This window comes from Pholis gunnellus (genome assembly GCF_910591455.1).
Source record: "Pholis gunnellus genome assembly, chromosome: 5".
In the NCBI taxonomy this organism is placed as follows: Eukaryota; Metazoa; Chordata; class Actinopteri; order Perciformes; family Pholidae; genus Pholis; species Pholis gunnellus.
In genome coordinates, this window is record NC_136531.1 from 18,133,714 (window position 1) to 18,146,100 (window position 12,387).

The following is a 12,387-nucleotide window of genomic DNA, read 5'->3' on the forward strand; positions in this document are numbered from 1 at the left end:
CACAAGTCAAACCAATATTTTTACACTTTTTGAATTAAATTTAAATGCAGATATCGTTGTTGCTCCCATTACATTTCAACCAATAATAATGTGAATACCAGGAAGAAGAACAAATGAACAAACTGCATAATTAAGCTCTGTTTTTGATGAAATTCAAGCCCAGGGGCAGTGTGTAAAGGAAAGGCAGGTCTACTTACAATGGAGCTCCATCAGCCAGAGAAGTCATGGAGGCCAAGGCCACAGAGGCCACCAGCCACAGCAGAGTCCTACTCATCCTCCTGACTGATCCTGATCTGCTGTCAATGGAGACACTGTACTGCACCCTCCTTTTATACTCCCTCCACCCTCCTCCTGCACCTCACCAAGTGTTTCTGCACGCATGTATGAACACAAACACATATCATTATTTCCCAGCGGCAGTTGAGATGTTGGTGTAGTAAATTTGCCAAAGTAGCCATAAACTGAAAAGAAGTTCTTATACATTTACAGTTTCTGAATAACTTTTTCAGAAAATGTACTACTATAGTCAGACAGTTACACATTACACATAACACCCCCACAAAACTACATTGTGACATTTTTGCTTCCGTTTTTATTGACTGATTAAATGAAAAAAATATAACATGTCATAGTGAGCTTCAGAGGTGCTGAAAGATTAGTTTTGTTACCTTTACACAGAGCCAGGCTAGCCGTTTCCCCATGTTTCCAGTCTTTGCTAAGCTAAGCTAAGCTAACAGGCTGTAGCTTCATATTTAACAGATAAAAATATAGCGACGATCTTCTCATCTAATCCACAAAAAGAAAGCAAATAATAGTAAACCTGTGTCCCAAAATGTCCAACTATTTCTTCAAACATAATGTATTGTATTTTTAAGATTGTAGGCATATTGATACTTTCACTCCACTTAACTGTTGTGTAATTTTAAATCACATTCATTGCGAAATACACATTTTATGGACTAAAATTCAGGCTTTACATTTTGTTGTTGCACTTTCAAAGGTTTTTCAGTTTATGGCTACTTTGGCAAATTTACTACACCAAGCTAAAATCATAATAATTTCTAGTATTTCCATATAGCTGTTAAACTAAGAGATTTACCCCATTGCCTGACGGTTGACAAGGGTTAATAACTTCTTGTATTAATCACCACATCTCCCAAGCCTACATTCAGAAGATACAATCAAAATATTTACAGTTTAAATTAGCTTTTTATTTAATTTTAAACAATAGCTCCTAAAAAACTCAAAGCTTACACAGTTATACGAAAATGTTCAAAACATGTACATGTTCACATATTTTGCCTCGGAAGGATTTAAATATAATGTAAATTGACAAATTGTCACTCCACAAATAATATTTCAGAATAATTGGGGCAACCTGGTTACTTGGGGGACCATATCTGCATTTTTCTCCTCCTTTTTCTGAGCCCAACAGTTTCTCAACTGCCGCTGGGAAATAATGATATGTGTTTGTGTTCATACATGCGTGCAGAAACACTTGGTGAGGTGCAGGAGGAGGGTGGAGGGAGTACAAAAGGAGGGTGCAGTACAGTGTCTCCATTGACAGCAGATCAGGATCAGTCAGGAGGATGAGTAGGACTCTGCTGTGGCTGGTGGCCTCTGTGGCCTTGGCCTCCATGACTTCTCTGGCTGATGGAGCTCCATTGTAAGTAGACCTGCCTTTCCTTTACACACTGCCCCTGGGCTTGAATTTCATCAAAAACAGAGCTTAATTATGCACTTTGTTCATTTGTTCTTCTTCCTGGTATTCACATTATTATTGGTTGAAATGTAATGGGAGCAACAACGATATCTGCATTTAAATTTAATTTAAAAAGTGTATAAATATTGGTTTGACTTGTGTCTTAAATAATGAGAAGCTATGGTCCAGTTTGCCATTTGTGTCACAAGGTAGTGTGGACTTTCAAATGAGGCCAGTTAGTTGGCCCTAAATTTGCTTCAGAGTTTGCACAATGATACCTAAAGCCAGACAGGGCAAGAGTCTAGAGCCATGATGAAATGTTCTGTTGGTCCAGTGCTGGATCTTCATCAAAGTAATCAATACATTACTCATTGTGGGTGAAGTCTATGCAGTCATGATCCTCATCTTGGGAAACAGGTTTGTTTATCTTGGTGATTTGGGTAAAATTAAACTTAAACTCACAGCCTCTAAGACAGTGGTTCTCAACCTGAGGCTTTGGAACCAATTAAAATCTGAGAAGTCAGAAGATGAAAAACATTTCTGTTACACAAAACCATGTTTATTTCTTCTGACTTTTTTCTTAGACTGAAAAGGTTTCCTTCATCAAGCACACAAAAATCTCACAAGAAAAGGGCACTCACGCTCTCAGTAAGGCCGATAGCTGTGATGAGGGGTTACAAGTCAGGGGTCGTACACAAGAGAGGTTGGGAACCACTTCTGTGAGAGATCCACTCTAAAAATCTTTGGACAAATAAGCAAACCTGTAACGGTGACAACCGTCCATAATTATCTCCACCGGGACTGAAGCGTGTAGGAGAAAACTGTATGTTTTAGGACCTCTCATAGTTACCGTGATTCACAATACAAAAAATATATATTTTATTGACTGTTTTATACCGTCATTGACGGCTGACACCTCAGTTAACCGGCCACTAGGGGCTGCAAGTGATCAATGACTGCTTCAGAAGCAAACAGCATTTCCACAAATCAGCTAGGCCAAAAACAGGCCTCACTTTTGCAGGTGACATTTTGTCTTTTTTCGTGGTATGAAAACTGATGTTTATCTAATTTTGAACTGGAGCATCTGCAGATTAATTCCATACCACACGTTATACGCTATGATCCAATAAAGTTAGGCCATATACAAGATGAATAAGTCCCCTTTTTAAAAATCTTTGACACCATTGTGACTTTGAGGGAGCCTAGAAGGACAACTGAGTGAGATTCAACTCTTCTTTGTTTGGGAGGGAAGAGGGAGACACACCAGGCGGAGATCTGCACTCTACAGAATGCACTTATAGTTATGTGTGTGTGTTTTATGGCGCCTGAAATGCATAAAATTAAGAGGTTTTCTACACACTGAATACAGAATATTAATATTACTCCATATCTTCCTCTCTCCCCACTGCTCTGCAGGAAGGTGCTGTCTGCCCCCAACTTGTTGCGTGTAGGTACAGCAGAAAAAATCTTTGTGGAGTGTCAAGACTGCACTGAAGCAGCCATCAATGTCCAAATCAACGTGATGAACCATCCAACCAAAAAACAAATGCTGACAACTACATCTGTGACACTTAATGCTGCAAATAACTTCCAGCAGCTCGGAGAAATAACGGTAAATTAAATACCGTCACTGTGTATGTAATTATCTCTGACTGTTGCTAACTTACATGGCCACAAATAATCTATCAATGAATCCAGAAATGAACAGGATTTAGACCTCCCTACCCTGCTACTGATGCACTACTGGCGTCTCTTCATACTGGTTTCAGATCCCTGCTGGAGACTTCAGTAAGGATGCCACCATGAAGCAGTATGTGTACCTGCAAGCTCAGTTTCCTGACCAACTGCTGGAGAAAGTGGTCTTAGTGTCCTTTCAGTCCGGGTACATCTTCATACAGACTGATAAGACCCTCTACACCCCCAACAGCAGAGGTGAGTACAAATCTGCATCAGTATGAAAAACACACCTACTTCTGTGAGAATGTCTTTAAGTGTCTATTTTCCAAATTCCCAAAAAATTATATTACTGTAAATGACTGTGAAGTTAATAGAACCCTTCTTTTCAAAACGTTTTTAAACAGTGTCGTAGAATATTTCTATGTTAATCGGGAGAAGAGAGTGTTATTCGCAAATCAAAATAATCCAAATCTCCAAATTATTCAAAGTTGTCCTGTTCCATTTATTCTCTTGCAAGAGGGAGAATCTCCAACACAGCTCTTCACACAGAGTCTGCTGGAAGCATTCTTCAACATCAGTTCAAATCCTCACACACTATATACTAAAGCAGGAACAGTCTCCTCCTTTAGACAGGTCAAAGGTGTCTTACGCTGGTTGATTTAATCCCCCATTTTCCCTTGATCTCATTGTCAGGTTCATTTACATTAACCTAAACATCCCCAGGACAGGAACAAACCCCCTGTGTGACCCTTTGATCATCTTCCTGTGTCTGTCTTTACGGTCCTCTAAAGTAAACAGTAACTCTCAGTTCCTGATCTGATCATAAATCATGTTTACACAGAGCTATCTGTTCTTACGCCATGTTTGGACAGAGCTAAATGTCTAACTCTGTTCTTCTAATGTTTCTAACCATTTCATGATACTGATATATATATTTTACCATTACAACAGTCACATGACCCAAAAAAGCATCACCGTCCTTCAACCCTCAGCAGCAAAATTAACTTCTTTCTCTCTCTATGTCAGTCCATTACAGGATGTTTGCAGTGACGCCTCGTATGGAGCCAGTAGAGAGGGATAATGCAACTCAAACTGATCCTTCTATTTCCATTGAGATTGTGGTATTGTGATTTATCTATGATAAGCACAGAATTGAAATTGATATCATATAATAAGCTGTAACTGGGAGTAAAAATAAATCCATGTTTCTCTCTAGTGGTGGATTTACGCATTAAAGACAGCCTTTTCCTTGATTTGGAGACAAATACATTTTTAGAAATAGCTGAAATAAGTGTCACTAGCATACAGTCTAGACCAGAGGTGTCAAACTCATTGTCGCTCTGGGGCAGCATCAGCATCATGCCGGTTGTCGGCAAGGGGGGGGGGGGGGGGGGTCTGCTTCTTCGTCGTCGGCGGGGAGGGGGGCTGCTGCTGCTGCTGCCACATACGCTGGTGGAGGTGTGCGCGCGCGGATTGGGGAGGAGCTCCGCCGTGTGCGATACAATAATTTACGGATATTTGTAAATTGTCCGACTTTTACATTTTTTTTTTTTTGCTGGCGGATTCGCGGGCCACATAAAATGACGTGGCGGGCCGGATCCGGCCCGCGGGCCGTATGTTTGACACCCCTGGTGTAGACATTGATGAGGATGGCAGATTGTAGACAAAAGACATATTTAAAATGTGGCATGGATTTACTGAATTAATTTGTAACTTACCACGGCTCTCTGTTAACGGTTTTTTAAAACTGTTCATTTTAGACCCCTGAAGGCATCATTTTACCAATTAATTCAGTCGCTTTGAAATCAGGGATCCACTCTGGAGATTTCAAACTTGCTGAAATTGTCAGGTTAGTAGTTTATCTGATTTCAATTATATTTTCCATATTGCATTTTTATACATTTTGTTGTTAAGTGGTTTATTTACACTTTGGATACACATGGATGGCAGGTAAATTCATCTCAAAATGTCTATATAGTAGCCTATATTTTAACATGTTTATGTTGCGTTTTTTACAATAAATGACCATGTTGCTAATTTAGTGTTTTGACAGCAACTAAATAAAAGTATGTAAGTCATACGGTGTATAAAGCGTGAAGACACACTGAATACTGAGATTTTTCATTTGAGCCAATTAAGGCCAAGACATGACCTGGAGATAAGAGTTTTGTGAATGTAACTCCATTTGCTAATGTTATGAGAGCCTGGCTGTGATAGTAATAGATCTTTTACTTGGTTGGTAAGTAGTTTCTGGAACCCCTGAGTCATTACTGCACTTTATCTCACTGCTCGTCTTCACTAAGCAAGATCTAGATACTTTTGACCCAACCTGAATCTGTAATATATAATTGAAAAATATTGATTTGATAAACAAACATTTTGGTATATAAAATATATTACATAAAGTAATTAAATGAGACAGCAGGCAAACAGCTAAGATAAACCAGATCTGCTAAAAGGTCAACTAGCTTAGCTAGCAGAGTAGCAGCAGCTGCCATCTTTGCTTTTGAGTAGAACATCTAGTGTTACTTTGGAAATCAGGGTGTAGTCAATTTGAATGTAATAAGCAAGAGTTTGACATTTTGGGAAATAGCTCATGTGCTTTTTGGCAGAGGGTCACTTAGATGAGAAGGTTGTTACGTTAGACATGAGTTTTCCTCGTTCATTCTGGTCGGTGTTTACATCCCACCACAGGCCTGTGTGAGTGAGGCGCTCCAACACCTGGCTGAGCAGATCAACAACATGGAGTGCAAACACCCAGACTCCTTGCTCATTGTTCTTGGGGACTTTAACAGAGCAAACCTCAGCAAAGAACTGCCTAAATACAGACAGCATATTAAGTGTAGCACCAGGGACAAAAACACACTGGACCACTGCTACACTGTAATAAAGGACGCATATCGCTCAGTACCCCGTGCAGCTTTGGGACTCTCTGATCACTGTTTGATTCATCTTACACTTTCATGGGACTCGAACCCAGTCTCTTTGTTTACTAAGTCCCTTAGACTTTTTAATTAGTAATGGCATTGTGAGCAACCGGGGGCACCTGGTATACCACCTCTAAGCCCCATATCATCAATACTAATCCTACTAGCCCCAGGGCGGCCACGAATATTATCGTCTTCCTCCCACAACCCCAATCTTTCCATGTTTGAGACCTATGACGCCCTAGTGGCTGCGGGCCGTCTGGGTCTCCGAAACATCGTTTCTTGTTACGATGCATCTTTAAATCAGTACGAATTTCACCAAGAGTTCTGGTTGGTTCCGGTGCTAGGGCACAGTGTGTCAGATGGTGCCAAGGGGCGCCTGATTTGCCCTTGACCTGGACCGAGTTTTAAGTAACCTCCTTCACTTCGTACGGTCCAGTCCACCTGGGGTCAGTCCACTTGCGTTTGTGAACCTTGACCCTGACCCAGTCACCTACTTTTATGGCTGCTTCTGCGACCGCTGCTTCTGGTACTGCTCGAACCTTCTGGATCTGTTTGGAGAGAGCTTCAGTAAGAGAAGTTAGGGCACGCATACAGTCAGTCATTTCAATCTGGTGCACATCCAGAGATGGCATATGACCTCCATCTCTGGGTGGGCCTGGCAGGCTTCTTCCTGTCAGGATTTCATGTGGGGAGAGAAATGTATCTCAAACTTTGGCTATCTTTGCCTTAAGGGTCTGGTTTGCTCTTTCCACAAGTCCTTGTGATTGGGGGTGGTAAACTGACCCGAATCGGTGGGTGATCCCCAGGCTTTGCTCTACCTTAGCGAGCATGGTGTTGTTAAAGTGTGTACCGTTGTCTGAGTGTATACGTCGAGGTACGCCATAACGGGGAATCAGTTCTGTCTGTAGCCACTTTACTACCGTCTTTTGACTTCCTCAAACGCTGCCAATCTCTCTTTCTCGCTCTATCCTTCCTATCTCAGCTCTGCGAGCTTCAACTTTCTTATCACCTTCTGTCTTCACTCAGTGTCCCCCTGTGTTTTTTTTGACTCTGCAGAGGGACTACGCCCTTTCTTTTCTCTCTCGCTTCTCTGTTTGAAGTTTAATTCTGGTACAGCATGTATCCCCAAACCTACAACAAACCTATGAGAAGTGCCGTTTTCATAACTTTCACTACCAGTAACCTACTCATCCGCTATTTCAACTTCGCTACTCGCTCTCCTAATGTTGTCACCCTGATGTTTCCTGTATGTGCTGTGTTGGGTGCAAGGCTTGTGTCTGATGCGTGTGCGCTGCTCCACTGACCGTCAAAGCCTGAGAACACCTGGACCTGTGGAACCTCTGCCAATTCAGCTTCGTTCTCTATATCTATGTCGCTATTAGGCCTACTTATTACCGACGACCGCCATACTACAGCTGTGATTCTGCAATTACTCACGTACAAATTATTTCTAGAAAAAATCTTTGGATTTTAGTGTTTTACAGTACGTGCCTTGCACGAACTCAGTCCCGAAGGAAATGGCGTTCTCAGATAATGTAACGCGTCTCTTTTCTAGCGCTTTTATTTTCTAACTTCCCTGACGACCGCCATACTAAAGCTGCGATTCTGCAAATACTCACGCACAAACTACGTCTAGCAAAAATCTCTGCGGATTTAAGTGTTTTACAGTACGTGCCTTGCACGAACTCAGTCCCGAAGGAAATGACGTTCTCAGGGAGCGCTCTTCACGTGGTATCTCTTTTTTTTTTCCACGTGGTATCTCTTCACGTGGTATCTCTTTTAAATTCCTTTTAAATTCTCTTTTAATTCCAAATGTACTGCAACATTCTATGTACGTGATCTAATCTCAGGCTTGTGTCAACCAAATCGTGGGGACAATGCAACTCGAATGACCCGCAGGCAGCGTCGTATTGCTTACTTCACACTTTCGTATGCTTCAGCGATCACAACTGCCCTGTTAAGCCTCGTAGAATGCATATGCGGCCTCGATTCAGTCTTCACAATCCATCAATTCTGTTAGATCCACGCACTCATGTGTACAGATATTTCTAAAATTCACTGCAGGTCTAACATCTCTGTTGATACTTTGTCAAAGTTCTACGATTTACACTTTATGCTAAATATTCATACTCACAGTTCGGTACTACTGATCATTTAATTTGGTTCACTATCGACAATATGCAGATTTCAGTGAAATGGGCTCTGCTCACCCTTTTTTTTTTGTTCAGCGCTGTTGATCAGTTTCCCGAGCTGTGTGTAGAATCAGTCCGGCGGCAACCGGAGATTCCAGCCTCACGGGAAAATGCCTTTTTCTGTGAACAGAAGAGAAGTCCGTCACTCGATCAATCTGTTGGTTTTCCGATCGTTTTTAAACCATCCTCTGCTACCAATTTGTCGCTAAAAGCAACTTAACGAATTGAGTTCGAGGCGTTTACTTAGATTCAAGCAATAGTTTTATTTATCACAGAGATATTAGCCGAGCAGTTAAACGTGCACGGTCCTAACAGTTCCTCTCCGATTGAGAGCAACGTGAAAAGGCGCTTGGACATGGCAGTGCAGTAAGTTTTGTTGGTTCTCCTTAAAGGAGCCATTGGTCAAAGTCAAGGTGCAGGCGGGATCGATTTTAGCAGAGCGACGGCCTGGTTGGAGCACTGAGCATATCCGCTTGCACCGGCTCTCGTCCGGGATCCTCCTTCGATGCGTCATCAGTGTGTGTGTATGTTGTGAAAGCCTAGCCTAACAGGCTCCAAAGTGTGTAATCTACGTTTTGCTATCCCAAGCTGTGGTACGTACTGTTCTCAGCTGGCAGTTTACTCCAAGATTTGATATCAGTGTATAGTTGCCCAAGCGTGGCCTTCAGAGTTACAGTTTTCTCATTCCTTTGTACAGGCGAGTGCTAGAGCGCCCCGCTTGGAGTTTTAAACCTTCATAACCTGTAACTCGCAACTCCGCTAATTAGCACATAAAGCTCTGATTAAATTTATTTACATAACAGACGCATATCGCTCAGTACCCCGTGCAGCTTTGGGACTCTCTGATCACTGTTTGATTCATCTTCTCCCGAAATACAGGCAGAAATTAAAATCTGCAAAGCCTGTGGTAAAGACTGTGAGGAGATGGACCAACGAGGCAAAGCTGGAGCTACAGTCCTGCTTTGCCTGCATTGATTGGAGTGTTTTTGAGGCTGCTACTACAGACCTGGATGGGCTCACTGACACTGTGACATCATACATCAGTTTTTGTGAGGACATGTGTGTGCCAAAAAAAACCTTCTGCACATTCAACAACAATAAATCCTGGTTTGCTGAAAAACTCAGGCAGCTTCGTCGGGCCAAGGAGGAGGCCGACAGAAGTGGGGACAGGATCCTGTACAACCAGACCAGAAACACACTGACGAAGGAGATCAAGGTAGCAAAGAGGAGCTACACTGAAAAGCTGGAGAAAGAGTTTTCAGCCAACGACCCCTCTTCAGTTTGGAGAGGCCTGGAAGTACTCACTACCTACAGGAGACCACCCCCCCCCCACTGAGGCCAATCACCAACTGGCTGACAACCTGAATGTTTTCTACTGCAGGTTTGATAAGCCCCCTTTCACCCCCCCCCCCCCCCCCCCCCACCTGCCCCATCATCAAACAACCACCTACACCCCCTGCCTCCTTCTCACCTCTCCCAACCGACCCCCCACCGGACTGAGGATCTGCGTAGAGGATGCGAGTCGGCTCTTCCACAGACAGAAGATCAGGAAGGCACCAGACCCAGGAGGTGTGTCACCCTCCTGCCTGAAAGTCTGTGCTGACCAGCTGGCCCCCATCTTCACACAGATCTTCAACCGATCACTGGAGCTGTTTGAAGTGCAATCATGCTTCAAACGCTCCACGATCATCCCGGTTCCCAAGAAATCCTCCATCACAGGATTAAATGACTACAGGCCCGACGCCCTGACGTCTGTGTCCATGAAATCCTTTGAAAGACTGGTGTTGACCCATCTGAAGAACATCACAGGGCCCCTGCTGGACCCCCTGCAGTTTGCCTACCGTGCAAACAGGTCGGTGGATGATGCAGTCATATGGGACTGCACTACATGCTGAAACACCTCGACTCCCCAGGGACATATGCAAGGGTTCTGTTTGTGGACTTCAGCTCAGCGTCCAACACCATCATCCCAGCAATACTCCAACCCAAACTCTCCTAGCTCACTGTGCCAGCCACCACCTGTCAGTGGATCACAAACTTCCTGACTGACAGGACGCAGCAGGTGAGGCTGGAAAAAATCACATCCAGCACGTAAACTCCTGAAGTTGAACGGTGATGAGTCTGCGTACAGACGGGAGGTTGAACAGCTGGTCCTCTGGTGTGGTCAGAACAACCTGGAGCTAAACAAGCTCAAAACTGTGGAGATGACAGTGGACTTCAGGAGGAGCCCCCCAACAGTACCTCCTCCCCTCACCATACTCAACAACAATGTCTGCTGTTAAGACCTTCAGGTTTCTGGGATCCACAATCTCCCAGGACCTGAAGTGGGCTCCCAACATCAACACCATCAGATAAAAGGCCCAGGAGAGGTTGTACATCCTGCGCCAGCTCAGGAAGTTCAACCTGCCTCAGGAGCTGCTGATCCTGTTTTACTCAGCCATCATCCAGTCTGTTCTCTGCTCCTCTAACACTGTGTGGTTTGGATCAGCCACCAAACAGGACAGAAACAGACTACAACGGATTGTCAGGTCTGCAGAGAGAATCATTGGTTCCAGCCTGCCGTCCTTCCTGGAGTCAGGAAAACGGACAGGAAAGATCACTGCAGACCCTTCACACCCTGAACACAAGCTGTTCCAACTCCTCCCCTCTGGTAGGCGCTACAGAGCTCTGTACGCCAAAACCACCAGACACAGGAACAGCTTCTTTCCACTGGCCGTCACTCTGATGAACAATAAATAAGTCATATTGCACTACTACTCTCTACTCTATTTGCACTATTACCACCACCATCACCTCAATTCCATTGCCATTGTTTATAGGTTTATGTTCACATGTGTGTGTATATATATATACCCTTTTTTGGGGGGGATATATATTTATACTTCATACTTTGGGATACATATATTTATACTGTTAAATGTTTATACCTACATCTCTTCTACTTTTTTTGCTGCCCTTTTTTATTCTTTATATATTTTTTATTCTTTATTGTAAAATAGTGTATGTACATTGAGAGCGGAGTGGAAACCGGAGCCAAATTCCATGTATGCGTACACATACATGGCCAATAAAGCTGATTCTGATTCTGATTCTGACAGTGGCGATAATCTTATTTAACTCTCCAACGAAAGCTTAAACTATTCCTTTTGAACTGTAGATCAATTTGTCTTTTAAGATCTAAATATTAATTGTTAATGAACGGAAATACATTTAATCCCTAGAAAAAAAAATGTATCACAAAGGCATAAAATACAAGTGCACCCTTTCTATCTAATACAAAGTCAACCTGAAAACGTAAAACTTTTTCTTGTAAACATCAGTGTTGTAGGAAAGTAATGTAAATGTCAAGTTCTGTGCAGCAGCTCTGTTGTGTAGGCCTACATCTCAATTTGTGTAAATATGTATGTATAACTTCACGCAATCTGAAGTCTGTTGTTACTTTCAGTCTTTAAATGATTATTTTAATTTTGTATGCGTGTGTGTGTGTGTCTGTGTGTGTGTGTGTGTGTGTGTGTGTGTGTGTGTGTGTGTATGTGTGTGTGTAGTCCAGGACTGTGGAAGGTGGTGACAAAGTTCAACAGCAACCCGCAGCAGAGCTATTCTGCAGACTTCGAGGTCAAAGAATACGGCGAGTCCTTCATTACCTGCACTTCTATTTAAAACCTCTATGAACCTACAACATTCACTCTTTTTGTTACCTGATTGGACACACAATAAAATGTTTTCCATTTTGCAGTGCTGCCCAGTTTTGAGGTTAAACTGACACCTAGGAGTTCCTTCTTCTACGTGGACAGTGAAGAGCTCACCGTCAACATCAAAGCTGTGTATGTGAAGGCTTTTGTTTCGTGGTTTGAGAAATCAGGTTTGACTGGTAGATTGATTGCGT

General features: G+C 42.8%; 2 protein-coding genes across 2 annotated transcripts in view; one reads left to right on the forward strand and one right to left on the reverse strand.

Annotated features, from left to right (window-relative positions):
- The window catches only part of LOC306695986 (complement C3-like), a gene marked incomplete at its 5' end in the record, with an annotated part of 35,747 nt that extends 35,473 nt beyond the window's left edge, over positions 1-274 (reverse strand). The window contains one exon of the mRNA XM_079159453.1: positions 198-274. Coding sequence (XP_079015579.1) covers positions 198-274 — 77 coding nt within the window. The remainder of the gene's footprint in view (positions 1-197) is intronic.
- A 1,315-nt stretch (positions 275-1,589) lies between these two features.
- The window catches only part of LOC306696526 (complement C3-like), a gene marked incomplete at both ends in the record, with an annotated part of 31,686 nt that continues 20,888 nt past the window's right edge, over positions 1,590-12,387 (forward strand). The window contains 7 exons of the mRNA XM_079160177.1: positions 1,590-1,666; positions 3,119-3,314; positions 3,472-3,634; positions 4,406-4,500; positions 5,140-5,228; positions 12,047-12,129; positions 12,238-12,325. Of these exons, the coding sequence (XP_079016303.1) occupies positions 1,590-1,666; positions 3,119-3,314; positions 3,472-3,634; positions 4,406-4,500; positions 5,140-5,228; positions 12,047-12,129; positions 12,238-12,325 (791 nt within the window). The remainder of the gene's footprint in view (positions 1,667-3,118; positions 3,315-3,471; positions 3,635-4,405; positions 4,501-5,139; positions 5,229-12,046; positions 12,130-12,237; positions 12,326-12,387) is intronic.